Genomic DNA, 22,356 nt, shown 5'->3' with positions numbered 1-22,356 from the left:
GAAAGGATATGTGTACATTTAGAAAGGTGCTGTAGTTCATTTGCAAAAAAATTTGCAAGAATCTTATTTTTGCTCTTTGAACTAACTTTATAAATTCCTATATGTTTAAGCAATATTGGCTGTTAATTTAATGAATCATCATAAAAAGGCTTGGGTTGGAAGGGGCCTTAACGCCCACTTATTCCCACCCCCTGCCGTGGGCTGGCTGCCCCCCACCAGCTCAGGCTGCCCAGGGCCCCACCCAGCCTGGCCTTGAGAACCTCCAGAGATGGGGCACCCACAGCTCTATGGGCAGCTGTGCCAGGGCCTTGCCACCCTTTGAATAAAGAATTACCTCTCAACATCAAACTGAAATCTTCCCTTTTAGTTTAAAAACCATTCCCCTTTTTCCTGTTGCTATCTAACCATGTAAAAGACTCCTTTGAAGCACTGAATGTCACTTTGCTGAGAAAAACAGGTTTCTGATCAAAACTTCTGTTCCCAAACCAGAATTATGACATGGGCTGGACCCCTGCAGTTGTTACTGGACTTTGAGGATCAGCCAGGTCTCAACAGCACTGTTTCTTCATCTGTATAAGCACATCCACCTCCTTCTACAAGGATAAGTTCATATTTGTATGGACTATCTGAACTATTTTGTGGGAGCTTTACCCACAGAAATACCATAAGCCAAAGATCAGCAGTTGTGCACTGCAATGTAGTGACAAAAGAATATCTGAAATAACTGCTGCAATTTAATATACATAAGAAATCAACATTCATTCTTTGCCCTGGAATAAACAGGCACACACTTTCTTCTATAGCTCACTAGCTGCCATTCATGAAAACAGAACTTTCTGAAAAGCCCTATTCTCAAACAGAAAACATTTATTAAAGGCTACTTCTCAGGTATACAAATAATTCACAATCTATTCCAATTGGATTTATACAGTTTTCCACAATACTGCCAAACAGACCTATTGCTGATAAAAACTGCAAAAGAATTACAAAGCAACTCTGGAGAAGTGTGAAGAAAAAGCACATAATGTAAGTGAGCAAATTAGGAAGACTGCTGGAAGTGAAAATATTAACCAAAAATACCCTGAAACACAGAAGAAGGTTTTCTTTAGTTTCCACTAAGTAAATAACAGAACAAGAAGCAGTCACATTTTCAGAGGTGGCTAAAACAACAAAATCAAACCTGACTGAAATTTGTCATTTCAAAAGTGAAAATATTCACTGGGGAATAAACTTGATTAATTGTAACAAGGATGTCCACCATTAATGCCTTAATCTCACATCTGGAGCAGATGTAGAAGATCAGTGCATTACAAGCAAACATGGAAAGGGATTATTATCCCTCAGATAGAACTGAGTTGAGTTCTTTGGAGGGAAAAGCAACAAAAAAGTGGGCAATCCTGATTTAGTCAGCTGAAAGACTGACACCATCTTTGGCCAACAAGAAACCTGTAACAGCCGGAACTGGATGTGAATGCTTTTCCCATGCAGTGGATTGTATGTAAAAAGAGAACTGTTCCAGCTCTGAAAGAACAAATAAAACTCTTTGTTACCTGAAATTAATTAAGTGTATAAGAGATTGCTTGGGTAGGTCATAATTAAGCATTTTTTTGGTAACTTTTTAAAAGTGTGTTTGTAATACTTAAGTTTGAAAATGATAGTCACAGTGAAACAGTTAATGTTTACATGAGTCAAACTTCTAATAAAAAAAACTGGTACCAGCAGATAGACATCTTCCCATAAAAACTATTTTATTTTTTGCAATCAAATGTAGTAACAGCCTATCACTGAATATCCATGAGTACAAGGGTGAATAGTGATAGGACAAGGGAGAACGGTTTTAAACTAAGACAGGAGATGTAGGTTAGATATTAGGAGGAAGTTTTTCCACACAGAGGGTGGTGACACACTGGAACAGGTTGCCCAAGGAGGTTGTGGATGCCCCATCCCTGGAGGCATTCAAGACCAGGCTGGACGTGGCTCTGGGCAGCCTGGTCTGATGGTTGGCAACCCTGCACATAGCAGGGGGTTGGAACTAGATGATCATTGTGGTCCTTTTCAACCCAGGACATTCTATGATTCATATAACCCTGACAGAGAGTTTGTTGTCAACAGATACAGGAAATATCCAGCCACTAATTCTTCTCTTTTAAACAAAGCATATTATTAGTTCTTTTCTCTGCAGTGTGGAGAACGACCATCCTGCTGTGATGGGATGCTGTTACTCCAGGGGGAGCTGCTCGCAGTCTGGGCAGTACAGCTGGCTGATGGAACTTTAAAGAGACCAACAGAAACAACAGGAAACATGTTTTAGGTGAACAACCAAGTGTGATTGATGGAAAAAGTTTTATGGACATCAAATCAGACACCAAAAGATGTAAAGTTGCCCATGACTTCTACAAAGACTATCTTTTTTTAATGCTGCTTAAGGTTTGCATCTCTGTATGTAAATAAGTGAGAAGCAGGAAGATGACAGACCAGGAAAAAGGGTTAAAAACAGATGACAAAGTTCTACAGCTCAAATAGGTGAATTCAAATAAATCAAGATTTTAACAGGAAAAAATACCTTACATTAAATAAGAGAGTCTGGAAGGACAGAACAGTTAGAGACAATATACAATTCACAATTTTCACAGAATAGAAGTCAGACAATTAGTTTTTATGTCTAAGTATATACCCATCATTAACTGGGGTTTAATGCAAATAACAGAGTAAAAACAAGAAAAAGAGCATACTTTAAAATTCAGTTTCCTAGGGATTGACAGCTCAAGAGGAAATACAAGGATGAATTGTTCTGCTGCAAAAAGAACAGATGATTACTCCTGAGCAACTTCAACTACTTAAGAATTTACTACTACTACTACAAAAAAAAGTTGTTAAAAGAAGAATAAGAAAAATAACTCTGTTGTAGTAGACATCAGCTATGCTACATTTATAACAGCAGCAAAAAAAAAAAAAAAAAAAATCACACCTGGAGACAACTCTGTTGCTAACAAAGCTATCCAGAACATTTTTCAACCCCCAATTTCCACACAGATTTTGTAACTGTAACCATTGCTCTTAAAGGCCATAGTCTATTGTGAATAACCTGTTCTGCTGGAAAAAAAAAAAAAAAAAAAAAAGGAAATAACTGCACTCTTCAATCCAGCATCGCAGTACAATGTGCCAAGTATGACTTCATCTTGATAAGCCTCTGACCTACTGTAGGTCAGGTAGGATCTTCTTCCAGAATATCCAAACTCGTGAGAGAAGAAAACAATTAAAAATATATATATCAATTGTTTTTCCATTTGTGGCAATTATGAAAAGCTTTCAGACATTGTATCTGAGGGAAAATATTGCATGTAGGAGGTTACCAGAATTGGATCATACTTGGATGCCTAGTTTTATTTTTCCTGCCTGGAATTTAGACTAGTTAGCTCTGCATTGGAACAAAAGCATCCCTTTGTGGATGAAGCGATAGGACAAGGGGGAATGGATTTAAAGTGAAAGAGGAGAGGTTTAGTTTAGATGTTAGGAAGAAATTCTTCACTCGGAGGACAGTGAGGCATTGGCATAGCTGCCCACAGGAGCGGGTGTCCCATCCCTGGAGGTGCCCAAGGCCAGGCTTAATGGGTTCCTGAGGAGCCTGATCTGGTGGACGTTAACCCTGCCCATTGCAGGGAGGTTGGAACTAAGTGATCTTTGACGTCCCTTCCAACCCATGCCACTCTATGATTCTATGAAGTGTGTAGTATAAATACTTCATTTTTCACCTATGGGTATGGGTATTGACAACTGTTGCAAGATATACATTCTGCAAATACATAATCTCTTATTAAAAGTTCTAAAAAAATATTGCTTCAAATACACTAGGTACCTAAAAGTTAATATTGTAACAGTATTGGGAATTTTCATTGTCGTTACGTAAGAAGCTATGAATCATCGCAGCATCATCAACATCGCTTAATGTTTGAACACATCCATAAGAAAAAAAATTTGTGGTTTTCTAAGCTGCAAGAAAAATGCTACTACACCCAGGCAACACCTACTTTTACTGTATACTCAAAACCATTAACTGTTCTCTCCAGTACATAAGCTCTGTCCAAAACACACTCTACATTCAACAGGACATAAAGAAGGGGAAGAGGAAAGAGAAAACAGAGGTTATAACTCAGTAGGTATTAACTCATAGCAGACTAAGTTTTGGGGTTTTTTTTGTTTTTTGTTGGTTTTTTTTTTTTTTTAATAATTTGGCACCTGAGGGATGAGAAAATGCAGCTGACTCCAGTCTCTCTCTCTGGAGAGCAGGATCCTTTGTAAAAGATGGTGTGGGGGGAAGCATGTGCACAAAGGAAAAAGAATTTGCCATCAGCAGAGCCAAGGCCAAGTTCTAAGATAGGAGACTGGAAGACAAAGGCTGCTTATAATGAGGACAAACACATTAACACGTTTCATGTAGATGGCAAAGACAAGATCAACTGAAGTACTGAGACACAAGGGTGTGCATGGTTAACACATATGTATTTTAAAGTATATATGAACGGTACTTTAGGATGGTGCAAAAAAAAAAAAAAAAAAGGCCTCAATGGAATTCTGAAATAAGATTTTTGATTTAAAAACTCCTTAGAGCAGATTTTAAAAATCAAATGCGCAAGGAGAGGGGAAAAAAAAAAAAAAAAAAAATCAGATGCAACATTGCTAAATAAGCTGTTCATTGTTTAATTTTTCAGTTGTCAAAAAAAAAAAACCCACAAACATTGTTTTTCACATTCAAAGACCTCTGAAAATAAGATTCTGGTATTCTGCCTCAATGCTAGAGAACTACCTTATGGAGAACATTCTTAAATCAGAAGTCTTAGGCACTTCAGCTCACTTTCACGTGAGGATCATTCAGAAATAGTAAACAGATACCCTGCATGTTTTCAAGAAAACTGAAACTTTGCTGCAATTGCAAGATTTCAGGTCATTTAAGACAGTGAGTCTACGATAGGAAGTTACTGAAGCCTTTTAGTCTCCAGCATTGGTTGCTGAAGAAAGAACCTGGCAGAATAATGTCAATGGACACTGGCATCCATAAAAGGGAAAAACCAAAAAGATAAGGGATTTCTTGGATGTTTATATACATTCCTGCTTTCCAGAGTAAGCTCCTGCTGCTTATAAACCAGTGTCAATTTGTCGTCAAACCTGTAAGTCGTTTCCCCTGAGTTAAAGTAATACCATAAGAATTTTCTCCTTATTTTTTTTTTGAGCTGGTAGGGGAAAATTTGGTCTGGCAGCAGAGTAGAGAATACATAGATAAACGATAACAATAACATTGAGGAATAAACAAGTTTTAGCTGGAGTGAACACAAGTCAGCCTTGCACCCTGGCAGAAAAGAAGGCCAACGGTAACCCTGACAGTATTAACTTCAGCATAGCCAGTATATCAAGGGAAGAGATTATCTCTGCTTCTACTCACTCAGTACTTGTTAGACCACGTCTAGAATACAGCATCTAGATTTAGGGCTCCTGATAAAAGAGAGACATCAATCAACTGGAGAGAATTCAGTGGAGGAACACCAGATAGTTGGGGTCTGAAGTATTTCTCAGTCAGTAGAGGTTGAGGACTTATGCAGCCCATAGAACAGGCAGCTTCAGAACCTGACAGTAGCTCCCTACTATCCACAAGGCAGCGATGAAGATGACGAAGACAGTCCTCAGAATGGAGAATGACAAGAACACAAGGGGCAAAAGGCTTAAGCTGAAACATGAAGGATTTCATCTGGATATACGGAAAATCTTTTTCATCCTGAAGGCAATTACATACTGGAACAGTTTGCCCAGAGAAGCTGTATAGTCTGCATCCTTGGAGATCTTTGAAACTACAAGATAAAGCCCTGAGCAACCTCACAGTCAACACTGCTTTAAGCACTTGGGTTGTACAAGACAACTTCCAGAGGACCTTCTAACACTCAGCCATTCTGTGACTGACTTCCTGAAGACTCTTCCAACCTCAGTTTTTCTATGAACTTACTAAACAAGAGTTTTAAAACATCAAACAAATTCCTTAAAAAAAAAAAAAAAAAGCAGTCCACTATTTTTTTGTAGTTTGGATTTCTAATAGTTATTTTAAGTAGTAACATACAGTAGAAGTAAAAACAGTTGCTTCAAATTAAGAAGTCATCCAAAATCCACAGAACGTACTAGAAGTAAAATGCTTCTAGTGAAGGGTTGGCAAACAATTTGTCAGTGAGTAACAAAGCTCATGGTATGGGAAAAGGCAGTGTCACTACTTTCATATTTTAACAGTAACAGTGTAGAACACTAACACATGCTAGATACTTAAAATTACACTGAAGCTTGGAAAGAATCTTTGAAGATACATATATTTTTACACAAACATTCAAAAAAAAAATAAACTGGATAAAACTAGTCGAAAAACAACAATAAAAATTAGAGTGAAAGACAACATTGGTTTGCTGTTTCAATATAGGAGTATACAAGAGATTTCTCAAAATTGTATTGTTCTTTTCCTTGAATAGTTTGAAAATAAATGCAGCTTATAAAATAATTCTCAACTGTGCTTTGCCTATTAAATAAACCTTCCAGGAGGATACATCCTCAAGATCTATAAAAGGTTGTATTGTTCAGTTATCTGATAGAATTATTACTGCAGAGAATAATTATGTACGTATGAAAATCCAACTGAGGATGTCAGAAGATGCAAGTTTTTCTTCCTATTTCTATCAGCAAATGTCAGCTTGTTGGACAATCAGAGAGTTATCTTGTGGCATTCATTCCTCACGTGCAAAAATCTAGCACTTAAACTTTACATTTTCAAGTTTTCAGACTTGAACCACTGAATCTTAAAAGCCATTTGCCTTTAGAAAAGTTCATACAAAATTAAGGGGCATAATTCTCTTCAGGAAAAGGTTAACTGTAACCAACCAGAAATAAAATCTGAGAAATAACGTTAGTTCAACAATCACAAAGCTTCTAAATGTTTAAGCTGAACCAGGTTAATTAAGGGAAAATAGTCATCTGTTGGTGGAAAACACTAGCTCCTGTGTTAAGAAACCTTTAAGCACTCTTCATATTCTATGAGTTTATTTAATAGAAGTAAAAACAGACTAGCAAGCTTGATTTAATTCTGTGGTTTAATGACTAACTCATGAGAATGTGTATTGCATTCATTTTCCAGGAATATTAATATAGACTGTTCAGAAACATAAGAGGACTTGTAACAGGACTGTGTGTCCCTGCAAGATGTTTACTGAGTGACTGTAATAACCATCACTAGCCTTATCTATACCTTCTGTTATTTCAGTTTAGTACCAGAAAAATAACAAGAAAATGGTCAAGAAAGTGAGAAACTCAATATATAGAACATCAGGTTCTATATATCTCTATCTATCTATATCAGGTTCTACACACACACACACACACACACACACACACACACATTTTCTTAACATAATGCAACTGATAAGGTGTAAGAGTTATTAACTGAGAAGAAATTTAAGACCTACTTTCTACTTCTGGAGGGAAAAGAGTCATCAACGTAATAGTTTGGAAACACTCGGTTCTCACAAGCTTTTTTTTCCTACCTCACAATACATAATGATTAATGTTACATGATATGAAAATTAAACATAGCTAATTGCTGATAACAAACATAAGACAGAACTAGATTAAAGGCAAAATGATTACACTTGACACACACTTAGTGTTTTCTCATGCCCTTTTGTCCAGTCTTATTCTAAAGATACTTAGATTCAGTCTAATGCCTAAAGCACAGGGATACGGTGGCTTGGCTGCAAAAGGCTGTTAGAGCCAAGTTTGGAAAATATCTTTCAAATACACACTTGTGAATGCTGCTCTTGAAAATAAAAGGAATGAGGGCAGAAAAATTTGAAGGTAAGAAAACTATCTACTTTCTTTTCATGTGAATAATCATATTTAAGAAGGAAAAGGGAAGAGTGAGAGAAAAAAACATTATCTTAGATAGTAGACAAAACGTACCTACTGTGATACTCCCTGTTTTTGTCTCAAGGTTGGTGTTACCTATTAAGGAAAGAAAAAAGATTGTAATATTAAAAGTGGATTATTTGACTGGTTTCTCAAATCTTACTAGAGATTAAATAATGTGATCTCATATTGAGATATATGCTTTGCATATAAAAGCAAAAGAGTAAAAGCCAGTTATATTGCTTCAATATTACTGCTTTACAAACAAAAAAATCTCAACACGTGGGAAAAAAAGAACTGATCCTGGATGAAAAAACTGGTCTGAGTAAAGCAAAAAAGGAAGAGAGGCACAGTATTTTTTATTTTATTTTATTTTTTTTAAGTTGGTCAGATGCCCACATCAACACTGTAGGTTATTTTAGTAGTTTAATAGGATGACTAACAAAATACGAAAAAAAAGGAAAATAAAAACAATGAGTTAATATGTATATGTCCCTCATCCTCCAACACATGAATTTTTGCTCTATATTCAAAGGTTGTTTTCTAGACAATTGCCTAAGGAATCACTGAACTTTACCTACTCCCTCCAAACTTACTTTTGTTACATATATAACAACCCACTGACAATGCTCTTCATTGAATTCAGCGAGATCAGAGTGTGCTGGGCAAACTGGAAAATCAAACAAGAGTGCAGAATGCCTACGACACAGAATGGTCTCTTACTGACCCTGCATTATAGAATCATAGAATTCCTCAGGTTGAAGACCTTAAAGATCATTGAGTCCAACCACAACCTAACCATATTACCCGAACTCTAACAACCCTCCACTAAATCACGTCCCTGAGCACCACATCCGAAGAGTTTTTAAACATATCGAAGGATGGTGACTCAACCACCTCCCTGGGGAGCCCATTCCAGTGCTTACTTTGAACTGGCCCTGGTGTATTATCAGTAAATCTCAAAATAAACACTCCTTTCACATCCCATTAAGCACCAAGAGAATCTGGAAGGATGGAGAGATGTACCTCATAACATCATGATGGCTCTTCTGTTAACAGTCTAAAAGTTGGTAGAAGATCTCCTATTTCCATTTATGCCATGCATACTACATCAGAAGAAAAGCTTTAAGCGAAAAAACTGAACCGTGACAGTTCACTCTTGCTACTCCCTCATTGTCCCAGAAGGATAACAAACCAAAATAGAAAGAAAAGCTGATCACAGTAATTTAGTCTAATTTAACAAGGCATAGTATTTACAAGAGTTTCCAGATCCTGATCAAGTTCTGCTCCTGTCTTCTGTAATCATACAGTAATTATACAGTCATTAGGGTAGAATGCATTCCACTGTATGATCTGTAATGTTTTCTTTAGCAGCCCACAAACTGAAAGCAAGAAAAGAATCCTATCATCAATAGTCTTGAATTCATTGTTTCAACACATACTGCATAAAATACTGAGTTGTTCTGCAAATTACATTTGAAACAAAACAATTTTTCAGTGGATCTGAAAGAGGTATGGCTTCATTGTTTGGTTTTTGTTTTGCTTTTTTTTTTTTTCTTTTTTAGAGCACACAATAATTACCTCATCCTTCTTCCCATCTTATCATTACTAGTATTTTATACAACCTACAAAACAACCCTAGCATTTCATCAACCAGTAACTCCCAGAGATTACACACAATCTGAATGTAGCACTTAGGACTTGTGGATTTGCTGCTCTGTTTGTTTTTATGGTTTTCCTTCTCCCTTCTGTTCTGTTAAACAGATCCTTGAAGAACATTAAACATTTAGAAATCAAAATCATATCAATCACAAACATTGCATATGACTAAAACTGCATAATGTACACATATTAGAGTGACAGGCTGATTTCAAACATCTAGCTAGAACAGAAGTTACTTTTAAAGCAGATGGGAGTTTCCTGCTGTGTCTACAAATAGTGCAGAGAAGTGTATTTTTAGTCAAATAATTGTTCAGTGTAGACCAACACTTACAATTGAAGTTAGCCATCTATTTTATGGATATATCAACAGCAAAGAAGGAAGAAGGTAATTACTGGCTTGATTTTAATGTTCTGTTGAATTCAGTATGGTAGTGCAACACTGAAAAGTCTAAGACCTAATATTTCAACAGAAAATTCATTACAGTGGCTTAGTGGTTTTTGATTTGTTTTTCTTCTTCTGAAGAGTTATCTTTTCTACCACATATGAAAAGCTTCAGACTATAGTTTTGCAAGACAGGGTCAGTGCAAATCCAAGGAGAAAAGACAGCTTTGGGAATATAAATAAGGGCATCACTTTAAATTATGTTATTTCTGTTTCTTCTGTTTGTTTCAGTGACTCTCAAGGAGGCTGGGTTACGCTGATGAAGCATGCAGAAGAGCAATTAAGAATGCCTACATGCATAACATCCTAACCTCTACCTTTATGTTTCCTTGCAAGACTGATTAGATTCAACTGGGACCATTTACTCCCTTCCCTTCACTTGTGGCTTAGACAACAGAAACAAACATGTATATTCACTGATATTTCCATGCAAACTGAAATCCCCCATTCTAAGCGCATCTTAAATAATAGTGACATCAGATCCAAAACACTGTATAAGAGCACATTTCTGGACACTTCATTCTAACTGTCATTAAATGAAGGTTATTTAGCTTTTATGTAAAAAGGTTCAATGACCTGCAAAATCATAGAATTATAAATTGGTTGGGATTGGAAGGAACCTTAAAGATTGCCTACTTCCACCTCCCCTGTCATAGGCACAGAAACCTCCCAATAGATCAGGCTGCTTGAAGCCCCATCCAACCTGGCTTTGTGCACATCCAAGAATGAGGCATCCACAGCTTCTCTGGGTAGCCTGTGCCTCACAACCTTCATACTGAAGCATTTCTTCCTTATGTCTAATCTATATCTACACTTCTTTACTTGAAGGCCATTACTCCTTGTCCTATCACTACAAACCCCATAATACAGCCCCCATCCAGTCTTCCTGTGGGCCCCCTTTAGGCAGTGGAAAGCCAATACAAAACCTTAGAGCCTTAGTTTTTCCAGGCTGAACAACCCCAACTCTTAGCCATCTTTCATAGGAGAGGTGCTCCAGCCCTCTGATCATCCTTAAAGCCCTTCTCTGGGCGTGCTTCAACAGGACTACATCCTTCTTGTGCTGGGAGCCCCAGAGCTGAAGGCAGTAATGCAGGTGGGGTCTCACAAGAGCAGAGCAAAGAGGAAAAATCGCCTCCCTCAACCTGCTGTTCACCCTTCTGATACAACCCAGGATATGGTTCACTTTTTGGGCTGCAAACACACTGCTGGGTCATGCTGAGTTTCTCATCAACTAACACCCCCAAACCCTTCTCCTCAGGGCTTCTCCTAACCCTTTCTCTAGCCAGCCTGTATTTGAGTTTGGGATTGCCCTTTCCCAGCCGCAGGACCTTGCACTTGCTCATGAGCCTGGCACAGGCTCACCTCTCATGTGAGTCAAGATCCCTCTGGATGGCATCCCTTCCCTGCAGCATATCAACCACACCGCACAGCTTGGTGTTGTCAGCAAACTTGCTAAGGATGCACCCAATCCAACCATCCATCTTGTCAACCAGGATGCTGAACAGCGCAGGTCACAATACCAGCCCTAAGGAACACCATTTGTCATTGGTCTTCTCCTGGCCATTTAGCCATTGACCACAACTCTGAGCACAACCATCCAGCCCACTCCTTATCCACCAAATGGTCCATCTGTCTATTCTGTAATTTTGAGATAGTATCATTCACATACCTCCTAGCACGAGTGAAAATACACACCTCTTCAAACAAGCATCTTTATGTTAAATTAGAAGTTATGCTTGTGGTATATAACTAAGTAAAATCTGAAATTCTATTTAGATTTTTAATAGCTAGAAAAGTACAAACAACAGTCTTGCATTGAGAGAAGGAATAAAATTGTACAGACATTAAGAAATTGAGTCAATAAATTAGAAGTCAGGTGCTAAAACTACTATTTGTATTCATCCTGCTAATAGTGATACAGGTGCTCTGTAAAAAAGCAGTTTTCATTCTCTAGAAAAACCACCAGGTAATTTCAGCATTGTAAGACATACGTAGACATAATACACACAGTTTGTTTAATTAGAAAAGGCCAAGACAGACTTTTGCCTGCTGCTTATTTGCACTATTCCGGTGATGTATTTTTTTTTGTGTTTGTTTTTTGTGACAGGAACTTATCTTCTGACAACATGCTCATGCCTCCATAATCTGAAGCACTGGAGAGCAAAAGTACTGAAGACAGAATTACCATTATGGGATTGCTTGAGGTCTATAATACAGAATCACCGTAGTATTTCTTTAGAGTTGTTTCTAGTCTTTCAGTTCCTAATTTTAATTCAGTTCAGGCCCTTCCAGAGCGAAGGTTTCCACTCAAGCCTGGGCACCAACAGAACTAGCATTATACAAACCAGGTTTCAATTACAAAACAGGACTCACGCAGGTCTGTGAAATTTGGGTTGTGTGTGTGAAAACCATAAGCCATTTTTTAAAAGAAACAGCTAAAATACTGTTAGGTGTTCCAGACCCATTTAGTAGACTGCTTGTGAAAATAACTCTGAAGTAATGTTAGAAATATCTTGTATAATTTTCAAACAGTTGAGCTTGTTTTCACACTGTTCCTTAGTGAAATTACAATGAAGCATTACAAAGGAGGTATGTCAATAACAGCTGTTATTTCATCTTTGTATCAAGATAAAAAAAACTTACGGATGTGCACAGAGGCATGAACAAGCACACAAAATGATTATTCCACAGAAGCATAACTGACAGAAGTCAGAAGAAAAAAACAAAAACAAAACAGCTTACTGGCTAGAAGTACTAGTAGCAGAATAGCCTACATGTTACAAAAGTACAACAAAAAAATCATTATTTCTGCCTATGCATGCTGAAGTGAACTTTACTTAATGGGTTTAGAAAACTTTTTCTACTATAAATGGACAATAGAGAATCTTGTCTGGAACAAGATAACAAAACTGCTAAAAATTGCAGCAAATAGCTTATAAAAATGTATAGCTGGAAACTTGAACTTGGATGGGCCTGAGTAATTTTCACAGCCTGTACATCTTTCACTTTGCTTTACTTGTTAAACCATCACAATTGCATTATGGTACAGTCAGGGAACTTCATTAAATTAGAAAAAATAAACATTAGATTACAACCCTGACTACTGTTTATATCAAAAGACACTCAATTCGATTAAGTTCTAAATAAATGACAGTAAAGGGCAGATGGATGAGAGACTCCCTCCTCCATCCCCCCAGATAACAAAAGCTGTTACCACTCTGTTACTATACAGTGTCAGTACACACATAGACTATTTCTGCTAAAATCTTGACATACAGCCAAGTTCTACAACAAATCTTCATAGAAGCTGTAAAATCTACCTTACCTATCAGTAAAATAAAGCAGTCTCTTTTCTGTCTTTAGTATAACTGTCATTGCTTCTTTGAAAAATATTTTGACCTCATTAGTATATGTTTTATGTTTGTTTCCTATTTCATATGCGTGCTTACAAAATTCTTTTCAAAAATAAATACAACACACTATATGGTAAGTTAGCTCTCCTCAATTAAGTACCCGCAAATACAGGATTGCTTTGTTCACATACCATGCACAGCTGACTATATAGAATAGAGTACAGCATTAGTCCTTTCATTACTGTGAACATTATGAATATCTTCAAAGCAGCTACATTTTTGAGAGAATTTCCCTAGCTCAGCTCTTACCATGAATACTTCCCAGCAGAATATCACCAGCTACTGAAGAGAGAGATGAAGATTCTGCATAGAGATACTTAGTTTTCAGGAGCCCGTCTTCTGTGGATATGTTGATAGATGTCCCCTGCAGCTTCTCTATATTCACACTCTAAGAAATAAAAGTAATGGAAAACATCATAGTGGTTTGAAAAGGCAAAGTGAAATAACAGAATTAGGAGAAACAAATGGATAGTTGTTGGTGCAGAACAAGCAAAGCTCCTCATTACAAATATTGTCATCTAAGAGCTCTGACAAACAAGTTCGTAATTCTTTACAACATTTCTATGAATTGTTCCATCCAACTGACAAGCGAAGAACTGAAACAGATAAATGGAAAGAAGAGGTCAATTTATTAAAAAAAACAAAAACAAAACAAAACTTTGCTTTGAAAATTAGCTCTTATTATTAAAGCTACTACTTTCATGCACCATGAAGACACTTAAGGCACTGGGAATCAGTTTTCTGGCACTAAATACCAAAACACCCACTGGCTTTCTTGTTAACATAAAAACCTGCACAAAGAGCTGTAATTTGTTCACTCTGTAGGTACAGCTTTGGCGAATGTCTGAGATTACAAAGGAGTCACAGCTGCCCTTAGCTGTGGCTAATAATCAGCAAAACCATTGATTTTACCGTCCTCTATATTTGGAGGTAAGCCCCAAGCTATAAAAAGCCTCAAAAACAAGTGACAGCATCTGTTTCTTTTCAGAAATGGAGAAAAGGGAGAATTAAAAAGTTGCACTGTGGATAGATTTGGGGAATAAAAGGCGATAAAAGTTACCTACATACAAGTAGCTAGTCATGTGATATAATCTAAGCCCATTTGAACAGAACAGAATGAGTTGCATTCTCATATGTGACTACCATGTAATTTACTTCTATTCTTCTTCAGTTAAACTTGATTCATGATGGAATCACGTGACAGGTCATACTTAAGCATTTTGTTGTTACTTTGCTTATACCAAATTCAAGTGAACTGCACAAAAATTATTATCACATGAAACAACATATGGCCTTCTTGATCAAGCTCTGCCTTAAGTCAATTGAAATTCATTTTGTCAATTTAACATTATCATCTTCTGGGAAAAAAAAGTCAATACAAAAAAGGCAAGTCTGCTGCCCCTTTCCTTGTTACGTTATATACAGAGCATGCTCTGGATGAAGTAAGAGGTATTCTGACTAACAGCAACCAGTATTACACAGATTCCACATAATACTGTGTTACAAGAGATCAGCTAAAGAAACTGATTTGGCATGGGACTGCATCACAGCTAAATTATACTGTGATCATAGCACTCCATACATAAAAAGCTTTGTGGGGTCTTTTTCCATTAAGCAAAGTTACAGAATGGAGTCTTCCAGTAAGACATTTTACATGATATAATACTAGAATACACAGTACATCTCACATAGTGTAATAAACAGTGTTAATCTGTAAGAAATTCTGATTACAGAAGTGTAGTGCTAAAATTATAGATATGTGACAGCTAGCATCTACAATCCCTGTAGATACTGCTGCTTATAACAATGCTACAGAATCTAAGCATCAATAGCAAACAAAATGATATTAAGAAGGCATAATTTAAAGCTACGCAACTTATTGCTACAGAAGTGACAGCAATTTGAATTTTGACACTTGTAATAAAATTTTAACAATAGACATTGAAAAAAAAATTAATCACATTCTTCTCACCAGATACTCCGCTATTCCCTTAGTCATTGGCCCTGAGGATGACAAAGTATAGAACAGCTGAGGCACAGACTCAAAGCAAAAAGTAAAAGAAAAGCCACTATCACGTCCATAATCAACAATCAGAATTAAGAACAACTTGCAATGCACAGAACCACTTTTTGCAGAGCCATTTCTGCCATCGTCAGGACAAAATTAAGAGCTAGCCATGACTTTTGAAAAAAAAAAAAAAATTAAAGAAGTCACTCAGAAAGTAATGCCTCCTGTTTATTTCCCAGGAAACTACAACAAAGAGCACAACAACACTGCTTGAGGGAGCAAATTCTCAGCTGAAGAACACTATTTTTCAGCACAGACACCACCATTAGCTATGCATTTTTGCCAGAGATGAACAAGCGCCTACATGCCTCCCTCATAAAAATCTGCACCAGCAGAGGTGACCCACTGCTTCACAGCTGCTAGGAAAACATTGCCATGCAGTCATCTTTCATCAGATGGAAGTCAGAAGGCGCTGAATTGGACTACAGCCCAGGACAGCCCAGTTAAGGTTGGCAGTGTGTTTCACAGCCTCAAACTGGTCCGGGGCATGGCATTTTCTTACTGGAAGAGAAAGGCTGTCTTCTTCTCTGGCCTTGTTGCAGTTCAATCCAGCAGGCAGCTGAGCATCACGCAGTCATTGGCTCACCCTGTCCCTTCCCAATGTGTTATCAACATTGGTTTTTTTTCCCAGAACTATAAGCATAGTATCATACCAGGCACTACAAACTAAAACAAGTCTGCACCAGCTGAAACTAAGACAGGGCTGACTCCAGAATTTCAAGCCTTCAGCTTAGCCAGTGTCACAATGCAGTGGTCAGAGTTGACGGTTTGTCTGAGTTCCAGGGAATCCAGAAGGATCACCGCTTTACTATCCCAAAAGACAGTGCAATCACACACTGAGTGCTGTGTCTGAAACATTTTCTTCCACATGTCACTACTCCACATGTTGCTGTTTTGGCTCCAGCTCATAGTGGAGAAACCACATCTCATCACTGGTAATGATGTGATCCATGAAGCTGTTGCCTTCAGCCTTGTATGGTTCAATAGGTCCTGACAAACTTGCAGGTGGTGTTCTTTTTGCTCCGTTGTGAACATTTATGAGACCCAACACAACCTTTGTGATACTCCAACATTGCCACCATCATTTCCAGCACACTGAGGCAGATATTCAGCTCTGTACACAGATCCCTGGTTGTAATCCAATTCATGTGGATAAGCTGATCAAGATGCTCTTCATTTCACAGGGTGACAGCTGTGTGTGGCCATCCAGAACACAGCTTGTCTTTCATGGTGCTGCCATCACTGCTGAAATGCACCACCCACCACCTCATTGTGTTAACACTGTGTTTGGTCTCCATGGCCAAAAGGGTGCAATTTTATCCACACGGAGGAATTCAGTTCACACCTTTGCTTTGCACGTACTTCCATGTCAGAGGCCATTTTGTCAGATTGCCCTTCTGCTGCCATCTGTTGCACTGCAACAACATGTAACAGAATATTGGCTGGAAGGTTCAACCTCTACTGCCATACCACCAACATCTGCCTCTGATGTTGCAGGCCAATGTAATAAAATAGGAGATATTACTTTCAGAGCAACCCTCAGTTTGGGTGCAAATTGACTGCCTAGTGGCAGTCTTGAGCAGGAAAAGGAAAGTTGGAAGAGCAAAAAGGTACATCTATTGCCTGAATATTAATATAGCTAAAACCATAACATACTAAGGTAAATACCTTATGAGGCACCTTATTATAAATAAGCTCACTGATCAACTGATAGATCAGTTGCACCTATCTTTCTTGAAAATGCAAAGCAATGAGATAATCTAAGTACATGATAAAAAGAAGTAACTGGATAGCTCTTCACTGAAAAAAAAGCTACTAATGCAATGAAAATTTGCTTTAAACTAAGTCTGGGGAAAAAAAAATAAGACTGTTCAAAAGACAAAATATTCTAGATAGGGAAAAGTGAAAAAAAAAGAGGGAGGTCTGCTTTTTACTGAGATTGAATGTTTTCAATCTCAAATTATTCAAGTCCTATGATTTTTTGGCAGAACACAGATGTTTGACTGTTAAATAAGTGATAGAGGAAAGTCCCTACAGACAGATTAGCTAATGACTCCCCAAACAGATTTCATTATTTTTGTCCATTGAGCTGCCAGGTTTTCTGGGAAATCTCCCTCCCTTCAGGGTAAAACCTTGGGAGTTACACTTACTGACCACATACTCAAGTTCCATCTGTTTCTTGACCTTTAAAGAAAAAAGCCTATCCTCGTAAATCTAGTTGAATATGTTTTCACACCTGAATATATTTTCAAGATGAAAACTAGCACCTTGCTATGTTACAATAAGACTAACAACTCCTTCCTCACATATTCTGTTTTCCTTGGCTTTGCTTCTTTGTGCTATTCTTGGTCAAACATTTTACAAATATCTTCTCCTTTTCCCCATCTTAAGAATATTCTCTCACATGTGTTCAATGTCTTCCACCACATCCTTCCCCTCCCCAGCTCCAGGAGGGCCTGGAAATGCTGACAGAGCCATAGCTACACAATGACTGCAACTGAGGGAAGAAACATCTCATACAATCACACATGGGAGACGTAATCTAGGCTAATTATTAACTGAAGTGGCCAAGTGAGAAAAGAAATCCTGATATCCTAAGTATGCAACAATTTTTTTTAAAATGAGTTCAGTAACACTAACTTAAGTTGTTCCAAATGTCACAAATTCTTGTTAAAAATTACTTATTGCACTCAAGTGACTTCAGTTTTGCAAACAGAGGACTAACTTCTAACAATATGACTTGCTATATAAACACTTATGATCACAAATAAGAATTTCAGATTAATCTTCATGAAGTTTTTTATTTTTTTCAGAACAGCGTGTCTGAGGGGGGGAAAAAAGGCAGATGAATGATTTTAAGAATTAAAAACAAAACCATTACACATACTTCCACGTAGCTCTAGGTCTCATTTCCCTACATATTTTGATCAGCACGATTAAGCTGCTATTTGAAATGAACTGCATGGATTCCAGTGGCATAACAAACTAGTTTTGGGACAAATGTCCAGGCAGCATGCACCTAATTGAAAGATGACCACCATGCTAGTAGGTTGTGAGGAGCATTAGACCACAGTGGCCAAAACACTCTCTAAATAGCATGAATACTTTCCACTGGTAAGTAAGCATTTCAGTTTTCAAATCCTTCCAACAGAAAGAAACCCTCTGTAGGAAAACATAAGATACATTAAGAAGACTAAACTAATTCTGCCTTCTTCCATTTCCTGTGGTCACCAGTGGCGTAGGATGAAACCTAACTCCATTGACTTAGTAAGAAGGCCCAAATGGACTAGTAATTATCTGCACTGATCAGTCCAACAGTGGCAGTGACAGTGCACATTGTAGTCAGAACCTACCCATGCTGCTTTATGCTGACAGGTTTTGCTAGGATGAAATAATGTTCATAAATAGCAATAGCTCAGCTAGAGCAGCCTTAGGGCTCCTTTCTACATAACAGGAAGGCTAGCATCCACTGCAAAGAAACACAGGTAATTTAATGTTGGCAGTCTACTTTTCATCAGCAGTTCATAACAGCTCACAGCTGGCTCTACCTAAGTGACCATAGAATCCAACTGACCAGGTGTGCAACAGCATCAAACAGCACCTCAGAGGCAATTTTGGACTGTGAAATCTTACCAACTTGGTCTCAATTCTACCCTAGGCTAGAGAAGGCTACCTGAACTCTTTCTGATTCCTTTCAGTTCTGCTGGTTTTAAGGGTACTCACTAATTTTGACAAGAGTTCTGCAAGCAACCAAGCTACTTCCAGAACTGTCTCCGTGTTTTCACATAGCAATGCTTCAGATCTAATGAATCCTAATGCAGCCAGTTGTACAGATACTACAATAGCTTGAATTACAATTCAAATTGAGCCTAAGAACCAGATCAGGTGTGAAAACATCACATGGGGATCCTAACTCTGCATTATCCTAAATAACGAAGAATCAAGCAGTAGTAGTAAGAAAACCAAATTAGTGTAGTATCAGGCTTGTCTCATGCTGCCATCTGCTGAAAAAAAAGGTTATTTCTCTGAAACTTCCTGCTCTCAGGGTTCTTCTCACTGCAGGTCACAGTAGGATTATATGTGATTGCTTCCTCTGATGCAAAGAAATATACAGAACTTTCTACTCTTCAGTTCTTGCAAATCATATAATGCTGGAGATGAAAAGTATGTGCACATGAATAATGACTTGATATGAGACATTACAATAAACCTAGGTGCCTACTGCAGAATCCAAGTGCCTAAACATCAGCCAACTAAAAAGCTCAAGAGTCCAGTTTTAATTTTGTAGGCCCTCACAGATGTGTTGTATCTGCTAGCCCAGCCTCAAGTGGCGACAGAATGTTCACATGTTCATTACTCCCCTTTCTACAGAGCCTTTTTATAGAACCTTCCCCAAACAAAGCATAATATCAGGTAGTGCAGTTAGACAAATGTAAGTTATCAGTGAAATGACAATCAGCCAGTGATGATCATTAAATATTCCTCAGTGTACGCCCTTAAAAATGTCATCATTTTGCAATAGACAAGCTGAACAAGTGACTGGTGAGAAAGCCTCAATTCTTACTTACACCCTTCTCCGTTGCATGAATATCTGTATTTCCATAGAGCGTTCCAAGACCAATTACTTTGCCACCATTGGTTCGTATATCGATTTTATGGCTCTGAAAAAAATAATTAAATTCACATGGTTAGAGCAACTACAAATTACCTCCTTTTTCAAGTTGTATCACAACAGCAAACTTAGATTGAGAACTTCTATCTTACTGGTTTCTTCTGAACTAACTGCCAGATGTGTTGCTTGCTTCCAAAGCATTCAAGCCTAAAAACATGTTTTATTCTAACCAGAAACACAGGTGAAAGAAGGCTGACAAGTGCAACTTTATTCTCAGTGCAGTGCTGCATTTGTGTTTTTCTGTTTGTTTGTTGGAACTGGCTGCAACCCTCAGTTCTTATGCTTGGAGTAGTTTGTACAGCCATAAATCTGTACAATGTAGTCAAGTGCTAACTAACTTTAGGCCTGCAAATAGAACCAGATCCTGCTGTGTTTCACTCAAATACACAGTAAAGTTCAGTATTTTACAAGTATCTGGGTTACTGTCTCAAATCTTCCATAAAGAAGCCAAGAAGTCAAAATGCAATAACCCTTATACTTCTGATTGCTGCATAAAATCAGACAAATAAAAATACCACAAAATACCCTCCCAAAAAAAGGGAAATGTAAGCAAACTACATTCAAACAAGAGATCTACCACAAATTACAAGACTCTCAGAAAGTCTGCAAATAATAAAGTGGTCTTCAGAGTAGAAAGCAACTATTTTAAGAAGGGAGAAGGAAGAAAAAAAAATAAATCACAATTAAGTAACCTAACTGTATTCAGAAACCATAGCTGCTGCAACTACCTTGACTTGTCTCAACAGCATAATTCCTATAGACAATATTTGATTTACACTGCTATGAATTGACAATCAAACATATCAAAGTTTTCAGGATACTCTGATAAATAATATCTGCCTGAACAAACCACAGTAAGTTGCATTAACTAGTTCTTACCAAGAAGCAAAAAGATTTAGGGAAAAAAATGAGGAAAAAGAAAAAAAAAAACCAAAGTTCCCAACATGGAATTCATGAATTCTTATTGTTCCTATACAATCTGATGAAATAACTCTATGCGTGTGGCAGAATCGGCTCTTGTACTGCAATGAAAAATCCAGCTTGAAGCACTTTCAGAATCTTGGGGAAAAAGCCCATGAGATTAAGAACTCTGTTTTTTACTACAGAATATAATTCTTAAACCTACACCAGAAAACCGAGTTCAGCAAACTTATTAGAACTATAATGGTTCTTAAAAATAGTGTTAGACAAAATTGACTGTACACAAAAAGACGTTGTAAACAGAATTGTTTGCACCAGCAAAAACCAAGATGATTGGTAATTCTCATTCAAAATCTTTAACCTGTTACTTCATAGCCAAGAAACCAAGAAGACTGGCAACATCTTCTGTAGTAGAAAATGCTGAAGCAGTCACAGTGACCAGAACAACAGGTAAATCAATCAGAATCCACCTACAACTCACAAGAGCTCTTAGGGTAACTAATTGAGAAAGCCCAAATCTTGCAAGGTACTGAAGGTTCATTTAACAAGTACTTCAACTGAAATCCCCAGTTCACTCTTGATTCTTTGCATTTTAAATGATTTCTGCCTTCTGGGACAGGGTTGTTCCTCTCATCTGAGGCCTAAGGGAGCCAAGAAGCTTCCTGTGGCCACCAACACTGCAAACACACAGGAAAAGGAATATTCTTGCTACTTGCAGTTTTCCCTCACATTTTCCTTATTTTCCAAATCAAGCAGGCTCAGTAAGATGATGGAGAAGAAACAGCAACACTAAGCTCCTCTAGACTACAGTGAGGACACAGAGGAGCAGGGCTCAGAAGCCTCATGCTGCCTACCTCACAGTGTTCTTTTCAGTTCATTAGCGAGCATCACTTCACTGCTGCTTGAAGTCTCTTAGAAAATAGGACTGTGATTCTTCCACTTTTAAAATTCAGCTTTTCTCAAGTCTCTTATCTTTCAAGTATCCGAGAAAAGATGCTCATCACATGTAATAGAGTTTTGAGGAAGGACAACTTTCTCCTCAACAGTATAAAAACTCTTAGCAATTATGACAATATCCTGCAGTTACCATCAATATGCTGGCTAAAATTGCTTTGTTTCTTATATTATGCAGTTTCTCTTTTTTTTGTTGTTGTTGTTGTTGTTGTTGTTGTCGTTAATATACAGTCCTCGTTTTTAACCAAACCTTTAGAATATCTCTAACAAACAGCACTGTTAGCTTGTCAGACTTTAG

The 22,356-nt window shown here is 37.6% G+C and overlaps 1 protein-coding gene across 1 annotated transcript in view; it reads right to left on the bottom strand.

Moving 5' to 3' along the window:
* FAM185A (family with sequence similarity 185 member A) overlaps positions 1-22,356 on the bottom strand; it is a 41,129-nt gene that overhangs the window by 12,079 nt on the left and 6,694 nt on the right. Inside the window, exons 3-5 of the mRNA XM_085216854.1 lie at positions 20,080-20,172; positions 13,693-13,831; positions 7,981-8,022 (exon numbers count right to left, since the gene is read on the bottom strand). Of these exons, the coding sequence (XP_085072980.1) occupies positions 7,981-8,022; positions 13,693-13,831; positions 20,080-20,172 (274 nt within the window). The remainder of the gene's footprint in view (positions 1-7,980; positions 8,023-13,692; positions 13,832-20,079; positions 20,173-22,356) is intronic.

This window comes from Meleagris gallopavo, chromosome 1 (assembly GCF_905368555.1).
Source record: "Meleagris gallopavo chromosome 1, MGAL_WU_HG_1.1, whole genome shotgun sequence".
Taxonomy (NCBI): Eukaryota; Metazoa; Chordata; class Aves; order Galliformes; family Phasianidae; genus Meleagris; species Meleagris gallopavo.
Note: the sequence above shows the minus strand (reverse complement) of the source record. Positions and strands in the feature narration are given on the sequence as shown.